The 23,243-nt window shown below is 39.1% G+C and overlaps 1 protein-coding gene across 10 annotated transcripts in view; it reads left to right on the top strand.

Moving 5' to 3' along the window:
• The window catches only part of LOC109465032 (CAP-Gly domain-containing linker protein 1-like), a 54,527-nt gene that overhangs the window by 22,499 nt on the left and 8,785 nt on the right, over nt 1-23,243 (top strand). For 8 of the 10 annotated variants that reach the window (XM_019762194.1, XM_019762207.1, XM_019762199.1 and 5 more), the window contains 35 exons: nt 873-1,088; nt 5,291-5,494; nt 6,056-6,193; nt 6,485-6,591; nt 8,200-8,320; nt 8,542-8,658; nt 9,441-9,533; nt 10,446-10,562; nt 11,114-11,206; nt 11,900-12,016; nt 12,477-12,593; nt 12,902-13,018; nt 13,812-13,928; nt 14,234-14,350; nt 14,621-14,737; nt 14,956-15,102; nt 15,275-15,361; nt 15,521-15,637; nt 16,040-16,156; nt 16,319-16,435; nt 16,573-16,689; nt 17,145-17,261; nt 17,647-17,784; nt 18,352-18,468; nt 18,655-18,771; nt 18,929-19,045; nt 19,194-19,310; nt 20,048-20,164; nt 20,416-20,532; nt 20,649-20,765; nt 21,117-21,233; nt 21,395-21,511; nt 21,644-21,760; nt 22,174-22,290; nt 22,444-22,560. In XM_019762194.1, the coding sequence (XP_019617753.1) occupies nt 873-1,088; nt 5,291-5,494; nt 6,056-6,193; nt 6,485-6,591; nt 8,200-8,320; nt 8,542-8,658; nt 9,441-9,533; nt 10,446-10,562; nt 11,114-11,206; nt 11,900-12,016; nt 12,477-12,593; nt 12,902-13,018; nt 13,812-13,928; nt 14,234-14,350; nt 14,621-14,737; nt 14,956-15,102; nt 15,275-15,361; nt 15,521-15,637; nt 16,040-16,156; nt 16,319-16,435; nt 16,573-16,689; nt 17,145-17,261; nt 17,647-17,784; nt 18,352-18,468; nt 18,655-18,771; nt 18,929-19,045; nt 19,194-19,310; nt 20,048-20,164; nt 20,416-20,532; nt 20,649-20,765; nt 21,117-21,233; nt 21,395-21,511; nt 21,644-21,760; nt 22,174-22,290; nt 22,444-22,560 (4,269 nt within the window). The remainder of the gene's footprint in view (nt 1-872; nt 1,089-5,290; nt 5,495-6,055; nt 6,194-6,484; nt 6,592-8,199; nt 8,321-8,541; nt 8,659-9,440; nt 9,534-10,445; nt 10,563-11,113; nt 11,207-11,899; nt 12,017-12,476; nt 12,594-12,901; nt 13,019-13,811; nt 13,929-14,233; nt 14,351-14,620; nt 14,738-14,955; nt 15,103-15,274; nt 15,362-15,520; nt 15,638-16,039; nt 16,157-16,318; nt 16,436-16,572; nt 16,690-17,144; nt 17,262-17,646; nt 17,785-18,351; nt 18,469-18,654; nt 18,772-18,928; nt 19,046-19,193; nt 19,311-20,047; nt 20,165-20,415; nt 20,533-20,648; nt 20,766-21,116; nt 21,234-21,394; nt 21,512-21,643; nt 21,761-22,173; nt 22,291-22,443; nt 22,561-23,243) is intronic. The other 2 variants (XM_019762219.1, XM_019762227.1) reach the window with 2 other exon arrangements.

The following is a 23,243-nucleotide window of genomic DNA, read 5'->3' as shown; positions in this document are numbered from 1 at the left end:
GGATGCCATCTACCTTAGTTGCCTTACGAGCTTTGGTATGTCAAAAACAGACTGAGGTTTTCCAATTTGAAACAAAATAAAGTCCATTTCTGTAGAAAGAATACACTGATGCTTAAGATTGAGGAAAAGGTCTTACCGAGGAAGAAGTGTGGAGAAATGAATGACTTGATTAACTTCGTTACTTTCAGAAATAGAATTAAATGGTCAAAAATTGTAAGAGGTAGCAAGAACTATGTGCCAACAGAGGATGACATTGTTAGAGGCAATATGAACTGTATGACAATCTATCTGAAAAGTGTGAATACTGCAATAAAAGAGGCTTACTTTTCAACATTGATAGTGTTAGTGTGTGTTTAGCAACTAAAATACTACATTTTAGTAAAGAATTAGAAAAAAAAGTTTTGCTTTTATTGAAGAAAATGCTGATCTGCCTGAAGGTAAGAATCATTAGGTCATTTCTCTTGAATTATGAAATATCAAAGACAAGCATCAGTAATTTTCTTCTAAGCTAGCTACTAAGTTGTGTGAGGTTCAAAACTAAAGGAAAGAATTTTTACTTGATTGAGAAACAGATCATAATGCCATTTTTGGGAGTGAAAAAGGAAAAGATTATCCCATGACCTCCCTCTAAATTTGGCTAAATCTTTACCTTCACAATGCTAATCTGTCTTCCCATACTGAATCAATACCTTAGTCCCCACCCTTTGATTCTTCCCAATAACTACTGACTAATAACTGTAACATACATGATAGTTACTATTGATGGATAATTCCTACACACAGCACTAAAAAGAAAACAACAAGTCCCTACTAGTCAGGGGTGTCATGTAGTAGCATGTAGCAACAACGACACGCCGCCATTCCCTCCGCAGGAGAGCGAAGTCCAGAAGCACGTCGCCAAGATCGGCAAGCTGACGGAGAGCCACCAGAAGGAGATCGACGAGCTGACCAGCAAGCGCACCTCGGAGATGACGGACCTGAACGGGAAGCTGGCGGAGGCGGAGAAGAAGCTGAAGGAACTGAACAACCACCAGGAGAAGACGCAGCACACCATCGAGGAGGTGCAGCACGAGAGGGACACGCTGAAGGTTGGTCTCCTGGTAGAACCTACACTGATGTTTTCTTCCTTAGTCATGTCCCACATAGAAACCCCATGTTTGACATCCTACAGCTTTTGTTAACTTTTTAAAGCAAGAGCTCAGTTTATGCAATAAGCACAAAATCTATGACATAAACAACTTCATTGGCTTGGTGGTTCTTGATTGATAAGCAGCCTCACATATACTGGCTTATGTGGCCATTTACACTTTTACCAGATAATGGTTCAAAGAAGTATGGCTTGATTGAGAAGGACTGAATCAGATGGTAACAGGCTTTGATAAAATTAAACAAAGCTCAGGTAAGTGTAAACATATTGACTAAAACAATTAACAAGAAGACAGGCTGTCTTCATTAATCAAGCTTTAAGTTACTAGGACCATTTCTAAGCTGCTGCCAAACCTTAAGTATAAAACGATAAACATCATTGTTTAGGCAATGCATAAAAACAGCAAAACGTCTAGATTGAAGAAAAAAGTTGGGTAGGTGTTGAGGTCAACATGACTTTCTGTCAGACAACTTCTCCCTATACTTTCCATCCCGTTTCTGCCATTTCCATATGTACATCTCTGTTCTTTCCTTTCTGAGTGTCTTGGTTTCCACTAAAGAAAAGTCCATTAAGTAACACTGTGCTTCCATCTCTTTCTCTCTCCACCTTCTCTTCCCAGTGGTTGATAGCCAAGTGTCCCGGCAGCCTCCAAGAATCTCAGTCGCGCAAAAGTCCGCTCCTCCGCCGAACCAAAACTCCAGATCCGTACTACCGTCCCCAACACTACTACTCATACGTCCTCCCACCGGCTCAAAAGTCCAACAGCCTCCCTCGCTCCCCTCGGAGCAGGATAAAGGCTGAAACAAAAGAACCAAAAATTGACTTTAAAATGGAGACAGCAGGCTCCAAACTGCCAAAATCAGCACCTGAAAAGCAAAAGGAGTGCAAAATTGAAGAGCCGTTCCCAGACCTCTTTTCACAAAAGGCTGACGACATTCTGTCGACAATTCCTGTCGCAAAAGACTTGGATTTCCTCCCGTCCATTTCGGAGTTCTCTCCCCCGCCATCTCCGCCGTTCTGCCTGAAATACCCGTATGGTAGACCGCGGTCTCCGAGGCCGCCGAAAAAGGTCTTGTCTCCGGTGATACAATCACCTCCAGGAAGCCCCGGCCAGAAGCGAAAATTTCCGCCACCCCCGAAATCCCCCCTACCTCCTCTTCCCAACTCTCCACCAGAATCTCCTACGGAATACAAACAGTTCAAATGGCTCCACTCCATTCGGAATGCCGGTTTACCCAACTCCCCCTCCAATTCCAGCCTCTCCTCAGGTCCTGTAACAAGTCCCAAACCTAGGCGGAATTACAAGAAATTATTCAGCCTGGTTTGAACATATTCTAATGCCAGACTTTACTGGTTTGAAACAACTTTTGATGAACCCAAAGTTCCACCACTCTGTTTGTGTGTGATTTGAAGTCTATTTGATTTTGGGTTCGAAGAACCTTTGTTGAAGTCATGTCCTGTGACTTTATTTTGAAAGGCCACACCGATCGTGGTCTTAAAACTGGGAGCAAGAGGGAGGACGTCTCCAAAGATGCCCCTACCAATCCCTGTTTCTGTCCAAGAGTGAGATGACGGGCGTTTTTGCCCGAGTGTTGAGGCTTACAGGATGTGCATGCAGGCAGACTGACAGGAACTGGCCCTGGCTTTTGACATTTGCCATGTTCTGAACAAACAATTGTCATGGCACTGCACGTAACTGTATCTGCCCCATTGACACCTGGATGGCTGTTAGGCCTTTGCCTGCTGATTTCCTCCTTTAAACAATGCAAATTTGTTGCATGGATCCATCCACAGCAGGAGGAAGGTTAAAGTATTCTGCATGCACCCTGTGCTGCTGTAAGCACTTTTTCAAAGTGGAAAGTACCAACATCCAATCAACACTTAAGGACAGTGTATGTCCACCTGTTAAAGGTGAAAATTTTCTATTCTATGTTGGTTTTATTTTTCTTTTATAACCAACTTTTGAACATGGAGAGAGAACATATTGATTCCTCCTCCACATACTGAGAGAGGAAGAAAAGCCTCCCCTACACAGACTGGGTCTGGTTACCATAAGCCTACCGAAAGATTGATTTATTTATGTCCTAAAGAAAGGGTATTGGCAGGGTGAAGGGTAACATACCCAGTTTAACCACTCTCCCTAACCTGGAACTTCAACTTGTAACTTCAGAAAACTATGAAACGTACTTCAAGGAAAAAGAAACATGCTATGGAGAGACAAAGAAATGGAAAAGCACAGTGTGGTCAGAATGCAGGTTTAAAAATGAAACTCCAACATGTGTGGCATCAAAAGAAGATAGAACTATTCTTGAAAAAGACCTAAACAAATGTTGAAAATAATGAAAGCTCAAACAAACAAACAAACAAACAAACAAAGAAACAAACAAGGTAAAAATGAAGTTACATGAAATGATGTCCAAATTAAGATGATGATGATAAGAGAAAAGACACCTGGGATAATGCCAATGTTGTGGCTAAACCTTATCAGGAAAAAAAATATTTAAAGAAGGAATAAAAAGAACTAAGAAAAGTCAATGGATAATGGCTAATTCAAAGTCTTGAAGAGTGGTTTAATTTCGAGAGTTCTGAGTGTTTCTGAGCTTGATACGCATGTCTTCAAATAATCTGCTATGTTTTGTTTGTTCATTGCATGCATTTGTTCCAGAGGTAAGACCAAAAGGGAATCACTTACGAAACTCATCAAATTTGAGGAATAAAAAAAAGAAGATTCATAAGGTTGAAGGATGAAGTTGAAGATGGACAAAGGGACAGTCTGTAGATGATTAGTATTGTTGGGTTGAGAATGAGAAAGTACAGTGGAAAGAGAAAGAACATGGAAAGATGAAAGATAGGTGATGTTGAGAAAAGGTTAAAGGAACATGATTGACAATCTAAGGTGGAAGTACACACAAAGTTGTACTAGACCTGGTATACAAAAAAATAAGTTGGTATGTGAGATGGTTATATTATTAAGAAAGCTAAAGGGTTAGAGACTTGACGAATGTAGTTGGAAAGATATAATATGGATGGTATGATGTATGAAATTGGAACATAATAATGTTGTTTACTAAGCATGTGTTTGTTGTTTGGATTTCTACAGAGAGGAAGACCAGTCACAATAAAAATGTAAATCAAACAAAACAGAAAATAAAAAAAGATAAATATCAGAGAAAAACAACTATAACATAAACCAAGCAAGCAAAAATCGACCTCAAAGGTCTATATATTCCTTTATGTCCACAAAAAAGACAGCCTAAAAACAAAATCTAGTTTAAAAATAGAATTGTTTACAAAAAGTCTTAAGCAATAAAAATTTACAATGAAAAGCCACAATAAAAATCGTAAATAAAACAAAACAGCCAAAATATGGACAAAAAGCCTTAAGAAAAATAAAGATTAAAAAAAATGTTAAGAAAAATTTAAAATAACAGCAAACTGAAAACATGGTGATAAAAAAATTGCAAACAGCTTTAAAATGTATTTGGTCTCAACTACCTGTAAGAAATCCATTGTAAGCTTCCCTGCAACCCGACTAGATTAGATATGTCTGTTGCATTGTACTAACAGCTATTTGCATCATGTCAATGAACTAGTATTGTATGACAATTACAGCTGGCTGTGTATTGAAGCATGCCCTTTCTTTGAAATGTACTCCTTCTGTAATTCCTGTAAGCCTCAAGCTGATATTTATACATGTTAAAATTGAGACAAGATTCCTTATTGCTGAAGAACACAGTATGTATACTAGCTAAGGTGGGATATGCCAAAATCATTTTTGTGTGACCTCTGGATTTTGTACTTCTGCTTTACTTTAAGCTCAACCTTCAAATTGGTAATCGTAACTCAATTGGCATGCTTTGAATGTATGGTGTGTTAAGGCAAGTGTAGAACATCTACATAATCTAAATAGACCCATGCACGTGCTAAAGAAGAGATCTCATTGAAACTGTTTGTGTTATCTCTAACTGTCTGAACAGAGTAAGTTGACAGCAAGTGGGTGGGAGAAGATTGACAGACAGAATGACTGGAGCCAGTGGGAATTAGAGGTTGACATAAGTTAATTCTGGAAGCCAAGGATTGCATAGTTCCTGCTAGTCTCTGATTTCTTGTTCTTAATGAGTACTACTTTGTGTTATTCCATAGGAATCCAAGGAGAAGGCCTGGGCCCAATACGAGGCCGTTCTTAAGGAACGAGAAACAGCTCTGGCCGAGAAGGCGGAGCTTGAGGCAGAGAAACAGAAGCTGAGTCTGGAGAAGGAGACTGCCATCTCTGAGAAAGAAGCAGCCGTCACCAAGCAACAAGAACTCACGGCAGAGAAGGAGAAGGCAGTCCAAGAAAAACAAGATGTACGTTGTTACTAACATTCTCCTGTCTGATTTGTACAACATCAGTCAGTGAATTGGCAGGGAGAAGGTTAGAAGACTAGAAGTTAGCATTTTTTTCACAGTTAACTGAATAAGTCAGATGTTTTTACAGTCCCAATTAAATGTGGAAACTTAATGGCTGTCCAGAATTCTCCATTTCTTAAGTTCCTTTCATCCCTGTTTAATTTAACCTGTGTACTAGTTAGGTCTATACTTATCAAACTAACACACAGACCTACTAATACATATGTATCATGGACAAATGTCCAATTTGTAACATAATTTTTTTTTTCATTTCTATGTTGTTTTATTTCATTTGACATTTTATTGATAATGTGTGTGCATTTTATTTTACATCAGATCTTATTAATCAATAACATGAATCTTGTAACAATCTAACTTAAAGCATTTTTTGTTTCCTTAAATGTTGTTTTATTGACTTTTTGTTTATTTTTGTTTGTTTTCGTCCACTTCACCCCACCATACCTTTCCCTTGAAATATCCGTCTGGCGGGAAACGCAAAACTCTGGAAACAACAATCAGGTTCTAAACTCTGCCACTGAGTCGTCGGGTAAGCTTGTCCAAGTAATTCAGGAGAAAGATGCAGTCACAGCAGAGAAGGAGTCTGCCAGGAAAGCCACTGATGAAGCCTTGTCCAAGGTTAAAGCCTTAGAAGAGGAGGTAATGTCTTGAAGAACTCATGTTCTGTTCAGAGCTTGTTGGTGACTGGAAGGCTAAATGTGGTGATACATGTAGTTTAAATGTTATTTGACATCTGACCTATCAAATGTTCTAACCATGTTACATGGGGTATTTTGGGTCTTGCTAGGCCATTTCCATCTTGCACAATTCTTCCTGGCTTATTTGTTTCACATTTTTCAATCAGTTGTCTTAATTGGTCCATTGTATACTGACTAATGATTATCAGTCATTGCTTGCCTTGTACATGATGTACTGTGCTTGTGTCCCCAGCTCCAAGCCACCAAAGATGAACTGGTCAAGTTTCAACAGGAACTGGAGAAGAGCAGACAGGAGTCTGACCTGGGAGCTCAGAGTGTTGCAGAGATGCAGAAACAAATGTGAGTTCCTATTAATTGTTTTGTATGGACTAGATATACAATACGCTGCTACTACCCCTTATATGATGGGGAAAAATTGACATTAAACCGAGTAGTACGTGAGTCTGTGACATTCAGTTCTGAATCCGAACATTGTCAAGAAGTACGCTGCTCAATATTTTTCAAGTCTGTCAGTTTGTTTCATTGTGTGTGTTCTTTGGGTTTAAGGTCTCCCTCAAAGTCACCTTCAAAATCACTAAAGCTGAACTTCTTCAAGGGAAAGGACAAGAAAGACAAGAAAAAATGAACATCACATTTGTGTAGAAAAGTAATTAAGAACAGCGGTAATAGATCGTCTTTATACTTAGGAATTAGAGCTGCCATTTCACAGTGCCATAGACTTAAAGCACTACATCATAGCAGCTTCACACTTGCTACAATTAGAAACTGCTTGTGCATAAAAATGTAGTTCACTGAACTACAGCTGCGTTAGTCAGTAAACAAAATGTCTGGCCAGTATGACAGACACAACCAATGCAAGAAGGTGCTACCTCGACTAAGATATATAATTGAAACAGAGAGGTCATTCAATGACTGTGCGCTCTTGTTCAACTAGCTAATAATTTGATAAAGTTCTTTGTAGCTAATACACCATGGTTGGAATGGACCAAAATGTTGCCAGTATGCACCGTCATTGTAGCAGTACCAGTATGTCTAGATAATAGTTTAGTAAAAATACATCACTCTTGTTGCAAACTGCAAGGTACATGTAGGTTGTAGAGACAGAATAACACTAAAGAATGGAATGTGTAATAGACACGTCTTATATGCGGCTTAAAAAGCCTATATGTTTTTTTAAACTTTGAAATAATATGTATGTTTAATATTTAATCAAGTATGTTAAATGGGTACAGGTGATTATTGTAGCAGTTGCATTTGCCATAAATACGTGTATGGCTGTCAACTTCAAATTCTTATTAAATGGACCATGAAGTATTAGGCAAGAAAATAAGAAAAAAATATTCACAGAAAGATTAAGAAATGAATTGCACTGTCACGGAATTATGAAAAGGACAAATTATCCCTCTTGGTCTGTTCCTAAAATTCATGAAAATTTAACCTCAATGTTCTTTTACCATTTTATGATAATAATGCTGCTTTCTTTTTAAAAATAAGGGAAAGTTGGACTTTGCCCACACCATATTTGGTAAAAGGGCAAAGTTGACTTTCACTGTTATGGCAGTCATGAGTATAAGTCAACATATGAGTCAGCCAACTGTAACCGGCTGCACTGTGAGCAGCATTGTTAAAACATGACGTTTGTGTTAGACCTATTGATTTTGCAAGCAGAGCCCCCTAGTGATGCTTGACTGCAGGGCAGCTTTACTTGTGAGATGAGTTTGACAGGAAAAGACTTTAACATAATGATATAGGTCATATAGAAAACAGTGAAGAAAATTCAGTACATTTGTGTTTTTTATCTTCCATTTTCAACTTACATGTACATGAGAAAATGAAAAAAAGGAGATGCCCAAAATGTTACCTTTCTAGGTCTAAGAAAATGACAATTTGTGTCAAGAGTTTCAGTACCAAGTTTTTTTAATGACCAATTGTTTCCGTTTTAAACAGAGACCACATCAAGAACGAGCTAAACGAATCCCAGAGGAAGGTGACGGAACTTGACACAGAGAACAACAACATCAGGAGAGAAAAGGAGGCCTACAAAACAGATGCAGAGGACAAGGCTAAGGTAAACGCTTAATACATGTACCGATGTCTGCAAAATTAAGTGTATAAAATAATGGACATTTGTCAGTCAAAGCATGAGTGCTACATAGTATTGCAAAAAGATTCTGATGTTAGACAATAGGGAAGTTTGGGAACTTTTTTCTTCTGCAAGCTTTACGTTGGATTAAGTTGATAATCTTGCTTACAACTGTCATTCCCTAACCCCCTCCTTAACAAAACCAGGAAATGGAGTACCTTGTCGAGGTCTCCCAGAAAAAGTTCAAGGAGATGGAGGAGGAGAACAACAGCATCCTTGACGAGTTGGCTGAGTTCAAGGCTGAAGCCGAGGACAAACACAAGGTTGGGAGGCATGGTGTAGCCGAATGTGGGGCTATGGTCTTAATGTAGCACTTCTGGTGGCCGAATGTGGGGCTATGTTCTGTTCACCACTGACAGCTTCTGTCTCTCAAGATCTATTAAAAAGCATATTTCTCTCCAAGACTTGTACAGGAGCTTCACTGTCTAGTCAAGAGCACATCTAACTGTCCTTGCACTCTGTATACCAGCATGCAGAAAGCTGCTTAAGTTAGATAGAAGTAACTGTCACTAATCTTTCCACTGTTTCTGTCACAGTGATACTAACTCAAATGCATGTTTTCTTCCTCTAATGTAATTTTCCACCACAGGAAACTCAAATCTTGCACACAGTCTGCACAGTTCTTCTAAATGTAGAATATAGAGTGAAGATGTCACTCACAACAGCTTCCTTACATTTCTTCTCTTAGGCTAGAATGCTTTGTATTTATTCAAGTGTCATATATATGTACTTCAAATAATGAATTTACTTGTCATATTAAACTGTGATTGAAATAACTCATGTCTTTGATAAATGATGTTATATACAGTACTTCTTGTGGCTAAACTGATTGAACAGTTAGGACCTAAAATTGAATTTACAGTTAAACTTATTTGAAGGAATGTCTTTTTTACAAGTTTTTAAAAAGATGCAAATGCCCAAATGCCCTAATGCCCCAATCTGTACATGAATCTTTTCAACCCATCTTTCTTTGACAAAGCTTGAAATCTATAGTAAGGAAAGTACTTTTAATAGGAGGGACATGTTGTTATGTTGTTGCCAATAGGCTCTTAAAAAAGCCAAAGAGATGGAGGAAGAAAACACCAACCTTAAGAAGGAACTGAAGAACCTGAAACAACAGGCTGAAGACAAGAATCAGGTACATGTGTGCATGTGTCACTTCACCTGTGTGTGAATGTGCTCCTCCTTGCAATCTGTAGTGGTACTGCAGGTGGAAAGGAAACTGTGTGGAAGTGTGAAATGTGTGATTCTGGTGTGTATCTACATCCTAATGTGTCTAAAGTTCACTTGTTTCTGTACCAGTGTGTATGTGCAGTGTAAAAGGAAAGATTTCTGTGTATGTGTCGGTTGGTGTTGAGTGAATGGTGGCCTTGTATGTACACAACACATGCGTATGTTGACAGTTTAATTTTGTTTTCAGTTCTAACACCATGTCTGTCTCTGCACACACCAATCATACGCACAGTTTCTTAGAGAGATTAATGTTTACTTTAATTCAGTTTCATCCACAGGATTAATGATCAACCTTTTTTCTTTCTTATTCAAAGATAATCAAAGTGGTAGTAATTGAGTTATACTAGTAATGCCTCATGTGATGATCTGTGCTATGATCATGTTTAAGTCATTGTCTTGCTAACATTTTATTCCGGGTAAACCTATAAAATTAAATCAGATTTAATCAAGAGGAAAAAGAATGCTCTTTACATCTTGTAGTCTATGGAAATAACAACAAGCAGTGCCAAATCCCAAAGTGCCAACTTTAGGATAAGAAGGTATCTACATGTACAAGTCAATAAAAAGACATAACAATCTAACAATTTAAACAATCATAGGATATTTAGTAGGGTCAGTACAATGTATGTGTTGAAATGTTGGAACTTGGCACTAGCTGTTGTTGTATTCCTGTGTCCCTCTGTAAAAGTTATAAAAGTACAGGGAGACATTTTGGGACACTAAGGAAAATGACACGCATTTCAGGCTGTATTAGCCTGTAGTACTGTAGTTGTTCTCTCCCAATGACGAGTGTGACCTGTCCATCCACACTGCTCAGGCCATGAAGGCCAGTGGTGATGAGATGCAGAGCAGGCTCGCCGCCATGCGGGAACAAAACTCCAAACTCCGACAGGAGGTCGAACACCTCAAGGAGGAGGCCGAGGACAAAGCCAAGGTTTGCATCTCTCAAGGTCAATCCTGTAGGGGCATAAGGTCAGCCTTGTCCCCCCTCCCCAAGAGATGCTATTGACATTAGTGTCTCTGTTTGAATCACTGCTTCCTCCAATGACCTAACAGTAGGTTGTGGGTTGCCATGACAACAGTCCTGTTGCTAAGGCTTGCTTGATTGATTGACAGCTGCACGGGACAATAATGCTGCAGAGCCCCCTCTAACCACAGTCTGACTCGTCGTCCCACACTTTTTTTGGATAACGCACGTTTTATTCAGTTAATTCCATCTAACAGTTGACCCATCTAACTGACCCTATTTAGTAAGTTCTAACAACTGCATGGTGCATCTTGGAGTATATAATCTACATGTACTGCATGCTGTTATTTTTTTACACAAAATAAACGGCCAATTATGATAAATATAACACCAAAATATAGCCTTTGATATGCATGGAAGTCTCACCGTATAGTTTTAAATTTTTTTATCGAAGACTTTCCTTGTGTTTACGTTTTTTGTTTCTGTGCCCGTCTGTCCCTAACCCCTGCACAACGCAGTTCCAAAAGCGGGCTACCCAACTGGAAACCGATAACGCCAAACTCCGCAAAGAACTCGAGGAGTTCTGGATGGACGCTGAGGAGAACGTGCAGGTGCGTTCTCCCTCGTTACGTACCTTTAAGAAGCACGCAAGTGTTGTCTCACAGCACGCGTCTGGGGATGGTCCTTTAAACATTAAGATTCGGTAGCGCACAGCTTATAATGGTGGAAGTGCAGTTCTTCACATTACAACACTCTCTCTTGCCGGATGCCCATATATGATGCAGTAACTCACACTGGATGCCTCACACACTCTCTCCTTGCTTGCCTGGGTAGTGGATAGTCTTCTCTTTCCACTGTCTACACACTCAAGATGCTGCCTCACTGGGTTCTTAACACAGTCTGTCATGCTTTGTCTCCATTTCTCTCAGCTTGGGCAACAGAGGAGATACGACAAGGAAGCTAACAAGTTTGCACACACAGACTTTTGCACTCTCACTTACTCTGGTGCACTTGCACTGTCTTAACTTTTCCTGTAATGTAGGATGTCAAGATTGATCCAAGAAATACAAGACTACTTTGATCTTGGCAATGATGTACTGTGTATATCATTCTATGGTATTGAATTACCATTCTTAACCATGTGAACGGTGGCTTGCCTCTTATAGCCAGGGGTTCAAGGTAGACTAACTACTCACTCTGTATGTACAAAGCTGATAGAGGTACTGTAGACCTCACTGTGATTCAATGTGGTTGTTATACAACTTGTTGTACACACCTACATCACCACTGAACACACACAACAGCAAGAGAAGAGAGAGACAGAGATGTACCAAAAGCGGGTCGTGGAGCTTGAATCCGAGAAGGACAAGCACCGCACAGAGGTCCAGACTCTCTCCGAGGAACTCCTTCAGAACAAGAAGGTACATCCTTGTGCTACTCATGGTGTAGTCAGGACTATCTGCATGTTCAGGCAATTCAACATAACCGTTGATGCATGTCAATGGTGATACATACTGTATAACTCTGTATCAGCTTCAGATTACTGAATTTGCATTAAACTTTGCAAATGTCCAGGAAAAGGTAAAAACATGTATAATTAAGATAGTAGGGAATTACAGCATTTTAGAAACAGTTATCAAGCACAAGGCCTTGTGCTAAGGATATCTAATGATTAAGACAACATATGCATGACAAAATGACATAGTATCAAAATAACAAAAATGTATGCGTATTACCCTGTATGACAGAAGGCACTATAAACTACATACAGAAGTGCTAACAAATACAGTATGCCATCATGCTGTAGCAAGGCCAAGATAACCAAAAAATGTGATAAACACAGGAATAACAGTTAATTAAATTCCTAACTAACTGTCATAGCAATCCAAGAAAAGCATCTCAGAGATGCAGAAGAGGGTCAAAGAGATGGAAGAGGACGGCCACAAGTTTCAGCAGCTTCTCGATGAGACCAGAACTGAGCTGGAGCAAAAATGCGAGGTCAGTTTTTCGCAAAGGCATAATAGTTATAAACCGCAAGACTAAGAGTAAAATTACATTGTGTGAAGCAAAACAGTATGGCCATGTTCTGGGGCTTTAAAAACTAGTAATGGACATTGTGACATTTGCATGACACTCATGTAAGAGCCAGATCAAATATGTTGTACGATCGTCATTCAATCGCCACCTTCGTGCATTCTTTGGATCAGCATGCGTCCTACAAAATTCATTTTTGAAAAGGTGTATCGCTGTGTTTCAGGATACTCAGGTTGTGTATTAAAGCTTCTTAAACATTTTCCTTCTAATAGCAAGAAAGGTCGGAAAAAGAACAGCTTCAGACCAAGGTGTCTGAGATGGAGACTGAGCGCGAACAGCTCCAGAAAGAGATGACCTCCTTCAAGACAGAAGTCCAGGAGAAGACAGCGGTTTGTTCTTTTGTCTTTTGGTTGATGTGCCTTTCTGTCACTATTGCATGATGGGAGCAGTTCAGAGCATGTTCTGTCATTCCCTGATGCATGATGGGAAGTCATCTGCTGTAATACATCATCATTCTGCATGGTGCATTATTTTCTGCCAATATCTCTGCATGGCATTACATTCCTCTTCCTGTGATGGCTGTACCCCTCATCTTTTCTCATCATTTGTAGTTGCACGGCTCTGGTGAGTTATGTTTTGCAGTAAGCTGTTGAAATATCATCAGCATGTAACATTTCATATACTTTACCAATAAAGAAAACCATTTCATCTCCCAATCTGCTGTCCTGTGTGATTTGATTTTCCATCTCTGTACATTAGATGTAGAACTTTGCATGATATCAAAGGTGTATTGTGCATGTGCAGGTAAGTGTGTATCACTATGTAGTCTTGAACATGTGTCATGTAATCATCATCATTGTATCATGTAAATTTGAAAATAGCAACAGGTTTTTTTTTAAATCAAATCAACAAGAGCCTTGTGTTGCCATTCGTTTGTTGATGGCTCATACCAAAAATTATTTATATGCAAGCAATACAGTTAAGAGTAGTGAATTGAAAAGAAAAAGTCATATCACAATCTCACCTTGAAATTACCTTGAAAAACAAACAAAAAACATGTTCTGTTACACAGATAATGATTCTTTTGTAACCATTCAAATGCTCTTCAGCTTTGGGCTTTGTTTAAGTTTCTATCAGTTACATATGTACATACTTTGATTTGAAACCTGTTTACTTCAACAGCAACAACTGAAGGACAGCGGTGGTCTGCAGAAAAGAATTGCAGAGCTGGAGGCTGCTAAGCAAAAACTGGAGAAAGACATCGAAATCATGAAGGAAGAGTTCAAAGTCAAGTCAGAGGTTGGTCATGTTTTCTCTGTAAAGACCAGTAGATGCAATGATGACAAAAAAAGGAATGAATTGTATATCTGGGATACTTGAAATTGTAAATTTTAACTTTTTTAAAATACTGAATAATAGAATAGGTGCAAAACCTCAGCTGTAACATTGTTCTTGTCCTTGGTGCTGATTGGTCAACCCAAACATTTTGCAGATTGGATGATGTCATCTCTGACCTTGGTGCTGATTGGCTACCACCTTGATGTTGTCACCATAGACATTTATGCATTTATGTTTAAAAGGCATTTTTCCATCCCTGACAATAGCAAGAACAGCGTGAGAAAGAGGACCTCCAGAAGAAGCTATCCAACATGGAGGCTGACAGAAACAAGCTGCAGGAAGAGATGAGCAACATGAAGAGTAATCTAGAGGGCAATCTGGAGGTACATATTCTATTTGTCTCAGTTTGCCATACCCAAGCCTAAAATAGTCATATTTTGTGACTTTGTCATATTTTGTGACTTTCAATTTGTAAGCTTTTAGAAGTCTTTGAGCAGGGCCTAGCCTGACTAGTTTCTAGAACATAAGCTTCAGTTGTGGTGACCTTTTACAAAATAAAACAGAGACATATTTATTGCTCTGGCCCACACTTTGGCAATGTCGTTACTGAATGAAAATGTAGACTGAATAGAGTGGATTGGTTGGGTTTTCAGAAAGGCCAGAAGGAGTCTGAGCAACTCCAGCTGAAGACCAAGGACCTGGAAGATGTCATCAACAAACTTCAACAACAACTGGAGGAGAGGAAGAAGGAGTATGAGGAGAAAAATGAAGTGAGTTAAAACTTTAGATGTATCATTTATGGTCTTGTTACTTCTGGATAGAAAAGTGATGACTTATGGGTTTGTGTCTTTGAGTTTGAAGGTCACAACAAAGTTTGCCCAAAATACCTCCTGAAATCTCTGATTTCTTGTTCTATAAGTCTTACTGTACAGGCTTGTCAAAAGATGTCAGAAGATGCAGTATTCTAAAATCTCCTTTGTCTTTGCAGCAAGCTAAGAAAGACATCAAGGGGCTCCAGAAGAGAATAGCTGAGCTGGAAAATGAGAACAAAAGGCTGGAGCAGGACATGGGCAGCACTAAAGGGGAGCTGGAGAGTAAACTGTCTCAGGAGAAACAGGACGGAGAACAACTCCAGGTAGGGAAAAATGCTTCCATATATTAACCTTCACCATGCTAATGTAGCTGTTATGTGTTGTGTTACTCAGCAGTGAGAAGGTTAAAAAGTTTGATACAAAGTTGTGAATCTACAAGATGGGTGTATTTTGCCTTCCCCCAACGTAAGCTAATTCTTGTACTTTTTATTCTAGGCTAAAATAACAGAACTTGAAGCAGAAAACCTGAACCTCCACAAGGACATGGGCAGATTCAAGGGCGAATATGAAGGAAAACTTGACGTAAGTGTGCCTAGTTTTCTTGCGTGGTGATTTTCTGTGTTCTGCATTTGCTGTGTTTTCCTGCAAGGGGTAGTCTAAAAAAAGTTAGTTGATGTTCTAAAAGTTTGGAAGTTGTAAATGACTGGGAGAGTTTTAACTGTTTCTTACCTTTCTGAACAGTTAGAACAGAAGAAGAGTGCCCAGCTACAGAAGAGAGTTGCTGAGATGGAAACAGAAAACAGTAACCTGCAAAAAACCATGGAGAGGCTGAAGGGAGAGGTGGAGGGAAAACTGGAGGTAAGACAGTGTCAGTAATTACCTTGGTGCTTATTGGTTGCCCTTTTCCAAAACCTTGAAGCAGATTGGACAATGCAAGCAATTACATTGTCCTTGTCCTTGGTGCTGATTGGTCAACTTTTTTCTGTTGCTAACTGGTCTGGTCTCAGCTATGGTCTTGATGCTGAGTGGCTACTACTGTTCTGTCCTTGGTGCTGATTGGTCAACTTCAACATTTTGCTAATTGAGTGATCTCTGCTATGGCCTTGCTGCTGATTAGCTAGTAGCTTGATGTTGATTTGTCAATTGTCACCATAGACATAAAGCTGATCTCTTCTTACATATTAGTTGATTAGTTGGTATGTTAAAACAGGAAATATCCGAAGCAACTTTTCTTATTTTGTTGCCCTCTCTATCAAACAGCAAGGCCAGAAGGAGACCTGGGAGTTACAAAACAAGATCTCTGAAGTGGAGGCTGAAAAGGAAAAAGTACAGAAAGAACTGGAGAATGTTAAAGAAGAACTGGAGGAAAACCTGAAGGTGAGGTTTTTCTGTTGTTAGATTTCATCTCATATCTATTTCAACATTATCAGCAACAAGAACGAAGACACTCATAATATTGTTCTATCTCTTAGATGTCTGTGTAAAAGCACAAGTAAGGGAATGAAATTATAGACTGTTTTTCTTTGCATTGATGAATAGCAAGAGAAACTGAAGGGAGAAGAACTGCAGATGAAGATCACCAAGGCAGAGGCAGACAAAGAGAAGCTCGTAGAAGACATGAAGGCTGCCAAGAAGAAATCTGACGACAAGATCAAGGTTAGTCTTTCTGTTCCTTACCTGTTTGAAACTTTAAAAATCTGTTGACACAAGACCATGTGTGAAGTAATGTCATTTCTGAGGTATCAGTATTTTAAGTCCTGTTGAAGTTTCTAACACATGCCTTTCTGTTACAGAAAAGAGATGAAACCAATGCTGACCTCCAGAAGAAGATCCAGGCTGTGGAAGCTGAGAAAGAACAGGTCCAGGGGGAGCTTAGCTCCTTCAAGAAGGAAACAGAAGAGAAAACTGAGGTGAATAGAGTACCGATCTTTTCTTCTCACTCATTTTTGTAAGTTTGAAATAATCCTTTTTTTAAAGATTAGTTTGACATGATGGTTTATCAAAGGTTATGATGAGTTGCATCTGTGTCGGCTATCGATAGTGATGGTCAGGGTCAGTATTTACCTTGGCGCTGATTGGTTGCTCTTCTCCAAGACCATGTGGCTTATTGGCCAATGCTAATGATGTTCCAGGTGTAAAAAGGTAGCATTGTTCTTGGTACTGATTGGTCAACCTCAGCATTTTGCAGATTGGGTCATTTCAGCTATGGCTTTGGTACCTGTCCTTGGTGCTGATTGGCTGGTTGGTGTTGTCATAACTAGGTGCTGATTGGATGTCAGCCCAGCATTCTTGTTTTATGAAAGGAAAACCTGGGATCTACAACATGTTCATTCTGTTACTGACCTGCTTGATGTTTATTCTCCAGCAACATCAAGAAGCCAGTCAGGAACTCCAAAGCAAGATCACAGCCCTTGAGACCGAGAAAGAGAAACTTAACAACGAGATCAAGACAATGAAAGAAGACACAAATGTTGCACAAAAGGTACTTTATGTGTATCAGTCTACATCTTGAGATATAGCTTTATTCCATCACTCCCAACTGTTACTTATGTAACCTATATGCAGTCACTGTTTTTGAATCTTCACATAAAATTTTCTTTACATGGCCATATGTAACAGGATTTTTCCTACATCTTATTTACCACAAAACATGTTTTGGAGTATTAATGGCTTGAACCATTTTTATACTAAATCATAAAATGTCAAAATGTTGCTTGTTTGCTTGCTAACTATACAATCCAGACATAGTAGTAAAGAGAATGTGGTAACTGCATGTATAGCAACAGTTGATACAGTGAGAACAATGAAGATCCATACATAGGGTTCCACACACCTCACCAACTACATGTCTATTGTACCTCTCTTAGACTGAGAAAGAAAGGACTGACAACTACCTGCAGAGCATTGCTAACCTGGAGAAAGAGAAGAAGGAAGTACTGGAAGACTTTGAGACTTTAAGGAAGGAGGCAGAGGACCAAATGTTTCAGGCTACTACAACTCTATTGGTAAGGCTGTATTCATTTTCTGTTGTTTCTAAATTTTAGTCATATTTCTTTTTGAAAACTTTTTCCTGGCTTCTTCAAATGTGGTCAGCTGTAAGATATTGCAATTATTTTTCATCATAAACTTTGAAGTGCATGTTTTCCTGTCTAAAACCTGGGGTTTTCTTCCTTTTCCGTGATCTCTTACCATGTATGCTAACTAATTGGAACCAGTGCAATGACCAAGTGAGTGGAGTGTCTGCCTTGCATTTAGTAGATTGTTCGATCCCTGACTGAGTCATATCAAAGATATTAAACATGGTAGAAAGATATTAAACATGGTACCTACTGCTTTCTCTGCTTAGCACTTGTGAAAGAGTATGGGAGTGGAACACACACCAATACCATTGGACTAGCCTCCTGCTGTCTAGATTGCACAAACTTGTGTGGCCCAAGGTCTATTGGAATGGAGATTGCACCATTGCACCTATGCACCATCTGGTATGGGAAAGACCTTGATGTTGAAAAATTGTACTGAAAAAAAGAAAGATGAAGATGTGCAGTAATGACAAGTGTTTGTTTCTCCCACAGGAGGAGAAAAAGGCCACCGCTACAGCCGCCAGAGAGGTTGCTGACAGAGATGCTGAAATTGAGAACTTGAAGACAGAACTGGACAGAATTAAGAACCTTTCTGAAGACCAAACCAAGGTTAGAACATCTTAAAATCATTTGTCTAAGAAAGTGTAAGTCTAAAAACAGTTACTTAAAAGATTTAGCACACCGAAGTAGACATTTGGCTACCAATTCTCTACTTGTTATGGGGTTATGCAGTGGAGAGAAGATTAAATGTAATGTCAAGAGTCTGCTAAACTGTTGTACTTTTTTGCATTACAGCAAAGCCAGTCAGAAATCTCTGACCTTGAGAAGAGAATATCTGACCTTGAAGCTGAGAAGGACATGTTGCAGAAGGGAACCGAGGCTTTGAAGGGCACTACTGACCAGAAACTTAAGGTATGTCAACTTGAAGATAAAATGACTCAAGGACTCAGCTGTGTTATAAAAAGCACAAAAATGCCTAAAAAATCTTGCCATCATAGCAAAGTTGATTTAAGTGTCACAGATAACACAGTGTTTACTTACATGTTAATGTTGTTATTTTGAACTTTAGCAAGCCCAGCAGGAGATAGTTGATCTACAGAAGAACAACAAAACTGTCACGTCTCAGAAGGAAGATCTTCAGAAGGAGTTTGACGAGTTCAAGGAGGAAACAGAAAACCAGACAAAGGTTGGTGCAGCTTTTCTCTCTAGTGTATATCATGTCTCAATTTTGAATGATACATTTTGTTTCGTTGTTTCACATTTTAATACAAGCATTTTCCAGTAATGAAATGTGGTACAATGAATTCAGTGGATGTTTTCTTACACTCTTACAGCAAGCTCAGTCAGAGAAAGAAGAACTTCAGAAGAAACTCTCTGAGACAGAAACAGAGAGAGACCAACTTCAGAAGGATCTGGACTCTTCCAAAGCTGAAACAAACAAGGTCACCAAGGTGAGAAACCTTAACTTCTAGGCAGGGTTGGACAAGTTTTCAAAAATCCACTTGCCCTACCGGGCAAGTACCTGGTCATTTTCACTTGCCCGAACCAACTTTTCACTTGCCCAAAATATGACACATTTCTATTCATTTTACTAGCAGAAAGGAAATTATTTTATTATAGAAGAGTTTATTTATTGGATGCTTTATTCATCAAAATTGTTTAAAATTTGATCGAAATAATGCAGGGGCTATACTTTGCATCCTAAAATTTACTTGCCCAATCGGGCAAGTGCAGGGGGATATTTACTTGCCCGAACAGTACTTTTACTTGCCCTGGGCAAGTGGGCAATGGGACTTGTCTAACCCTGCTAGGTATGGAAGTATTGTTTGGGGTGGCTAGCTGTGGGTTTGTCTGGATAGACTAGGTTGATATCACATGGGTGGGGGGAAGATTGACATGCAGAATGACAGAAAGGTCTCAGAATCTGGCCAGGAGCCAGCAGGAATGTGGACATGGGGGAATTCAGGAAGCCAAGGATTACCCAGAAGTCTGAATGTTGTCGAGTCTCCTGCCCTGTGGTAGTAATAATACATGCCCTGTTGTAGTAATAATACATTATATACTTTATGAACTTATATACTTTATGCACATACCATATGCATACTGCATGAGATCATAAGAATTTTCATTGAAAACTCATAAATAAGTGAAGTGAAATTTGGAACTATGTTGTTTATGATGTTGACAGCAAGGAGAACGAGAGGTGACAGAACTGCAGAAGAAGCTTACCAAAGTGGAGGAGGACAAGGACAAGATCCATAAGGAGTTCAAGGCACTCAAGATAGACTCTGAAGAAAAAGCAGAGGTAAGAAGGATTATGGTATTTTATGTTTTTCATACCTTGTATTTGTATTTTTAGGGTGAGGTCACATTCATTGTAGGTTGTCATGCAACTTTGATGTCATAGATATATGTCATAGATTTTAAAGCAGGCTGTGACAGAACCAACCACCTACAAGGATCTAAGACAGCCTTTTTTATAACAACTTTGAAGACAGTTGGATTTTTGTAGAGCACATGGCCTTATTTTTTCCCTTCCTGATGTTTCCATTCTAGAAAGCTCAAGACCAACAGGAGGCCCTGAGCAGACAGATCTCTGAGCTGGAGGCTGAGAAATCTGATCTGGAGTCAGATTTAGAGCAAGCTAGAAGTGACCTGGACACAAAACTGAAGGTGAAGTTTCTATGCCTTTACATTTGTATTTATAAAGTATAGATTTGTTGGATGCATGGTATTGATGTACATGTATGGGGTGGTCATGTTCATGATTTGTTCCCATGATGCCCCAGGCAGGGCAGAAGGAGTCAGGTGACCTCCAGACCAGACTGAACGAGTCCGAGACCCAGAAAAGGGAGATGCAAAAAGAACTCAAGAAGCTCAAGAGGGAATCTGAGGACAAGGAACAAGTATGTTCAACTCTCATCAACATTGCTACTGATATAGTCAGATTAACATCTAACGTCCAATCTCATAGTAGAATGAAAGTAAAAAGGCCAGTGTAAAATGATCAAGGCTTCTGTTGCGAGTTTTGCTACTCAAGTGGTCATGTTCCAGTAATAAAATTCTAAAGTTGATACATTAGCATCAAAGTGAATGGCTGTATTTCATTTTTAAAAAAATATTGGAAAAAACTACCAGATTGTTCCAACTAGAGCAAGGCATAAGCATGCCAAGTTTAATAATATGGTCTCACTCCATCATCATCATCATAGCTTGTTGCCATAGATCTCACACCAGTGTTCTGACTTCCTGTGCAGCAATACCAGATGGAGTCTGGGAAGCTCCAGAGGAAGATCGCAGACATGGAGTCCCAGAAGGCCCAGGCTTACCAGGACCTGGAGCTGGCTAAGGAGGACTTCTCCAGTAAACTAGAGGTCAGCTGTACATGCCTTAAGTTTTGATACATATATTATCATAAATCAGATTCTGCACTTCCTAGAAGTATAGTTACAGCTGGATTTGACAAATGTGCTGTAAGTTTTTACTGTTTAATTGAATCATAGTGCTTATCTTCCTAACATTTTCTTGTCCACAGCTAAAAGTAAAAGAGACTGAAAGTTTACAGGGCTCATTGTCGGAACTTGAAACTGTGAAGAAACAACTGGAGAAAAATGTGGAGTCCAAGCAACAGGAGGCTGTGGAACTCTCTAAGGTTTGTAAAATGTTAATTTGGGACTATTGACAGTTGGTCAATGCTGTTAAGTAACACCTGTACAAAATGTGTTCAACAACATCCTTACTTTACACAACTAATTTCTTTTTCTACACAATGTTTCTTGAACAGAACAAGGAAAAAGAGTCTCAAACCATGCAAGGAAGAATCAAAGAGCTGGAATCTATCAAGGCACAGCTAGAAAAAGACATGGAAACCAAACAACAACAGAATGCACAGATTGTTCAGGTATTTTCGATATCAAAAGACTTAAGTTGTATTGTTTGTGTTGTTTTTTTTTTCTTTCCTGGAAGTATTGTTTTGGGTGGCTTTGCTGTGGATTTGTTTATCCGGACACAGTAGTTTTGACAGCACATGGGTGGGGGAAGGTTGACCAGCAGAAATGTCAAAAGGACTCTGGAAATGGCTGTGGCTGGAAGCCAGCAGGAATTATTATAGAGGTTCATATGGGGAATTCATGAAGTCAAGGATTGCATGAAGGACCCTCATATACTTCCAGAAAGTTTAAATATGTTTAAATGTGTGATGTTGTCACAGTCTCATACTTCCCTATGAATCTTTATTGGACTTTGTAGTTTGTAGGAATACATGCACTAGTCCTGTACATGTGAATAAGTGTTTGTATTTCTATTTCAATACAGAACAAGGAAAAGGAAGCTGAAAGTTTGCAGGGAAAAATCACAGAACTGGAGTCACTAAAGACACAACTAGAAACTGATGTAGAAACAAAGAAACAAGAGAATGCAGACATTGTGAAGGTATGGATTATTGGATATTAAGCATATTGGGTATTAATTATTCTCAAATGGTAAATATAGGTGCAATTTTACCATCAATATTTGATGACATCTGTAACAGTATTTTCTTTGTTCACCCTGGGTTTAATATCCAATTTTTTTTTCACCTTTCAGCAAGCAGAATCTCAAGTCTTTGAGATGTCCAAAACCATCATGGACCTACAAAAGGAAGTGCAAAATGTCAACACTGAGCTAGAAACTACTAAGTCCCAGGCAGCAGAAACGCAAAAGGTGCCTGAGCAAGTCAGACAATACAGATTCAAGTCTTAGGCAAAAAGAAATCATCACAAAACCATACAAATGGTGTCATTTTAAATCAATTTGTGAATATTGCTGAGTCTTAAAAACAATGGAAAGCCATAATCAAAATGGTAGCTTTACTTAAGTTATTATGTTACACACTGACATAGTGAGACCAAGGTGACAATAATCTACATTGTATATTACTAATGATTGTGTACAAATAGTGTAATAATGCAGTGAGGTCATTTGTTAATGATCCTGATGAGAATACCTGTTGATTATGATGTGCAATAATTTTGCAGAGATTTCAACATACTCCATGGAAGGTTTTTTCTATGTTCTCTGTAACAATGTCATGTCTAACATACATGTATCTGAATGTGCATGTGGCTGTGCTTTTGTCTGTGACCCCATTGTTGTTCTCTAACTGATACATGTATGTGGACTAGCATGCTTCTCTTTGCATAAGCCCACTTCTGGCCTCTCTGTGATGGAAACAGATTTTCTTGGTGTGTTAAATTATTTGCAAGTAGCAAAACATTTTTTCTTTTGCCTGGTAGTTGTCTTGTTTATAACACAATAGTGCTTGTAGTACATGCACGTGACACAAAAAGGATCCAGCACTGAAATTGTTCATGCCTGAAATTTTGCCTTGTGTCAGCTTAATGTCT

This window comes from Branchiostoma belcheri, unplaced genomic scaffold (genome assembly GCF_001625305.1).
Source record: "Branchiostoma belcheri isolate BF01 breed outbred unplaced genomic scaffold, Haploidv18h27 scaffold1, whole genome shotgun sequence".
NCBI classification, from domain to species: Eukaryota; Metazoa; Chordata; class Leptocardii; order Amphioxiformes; family Branchiostomatidae; genus Branchiostoma; species Branchiostoma belcheri.
This window is presented reverse-complemented; position numbering and strand designations above follow the sequence as displayed.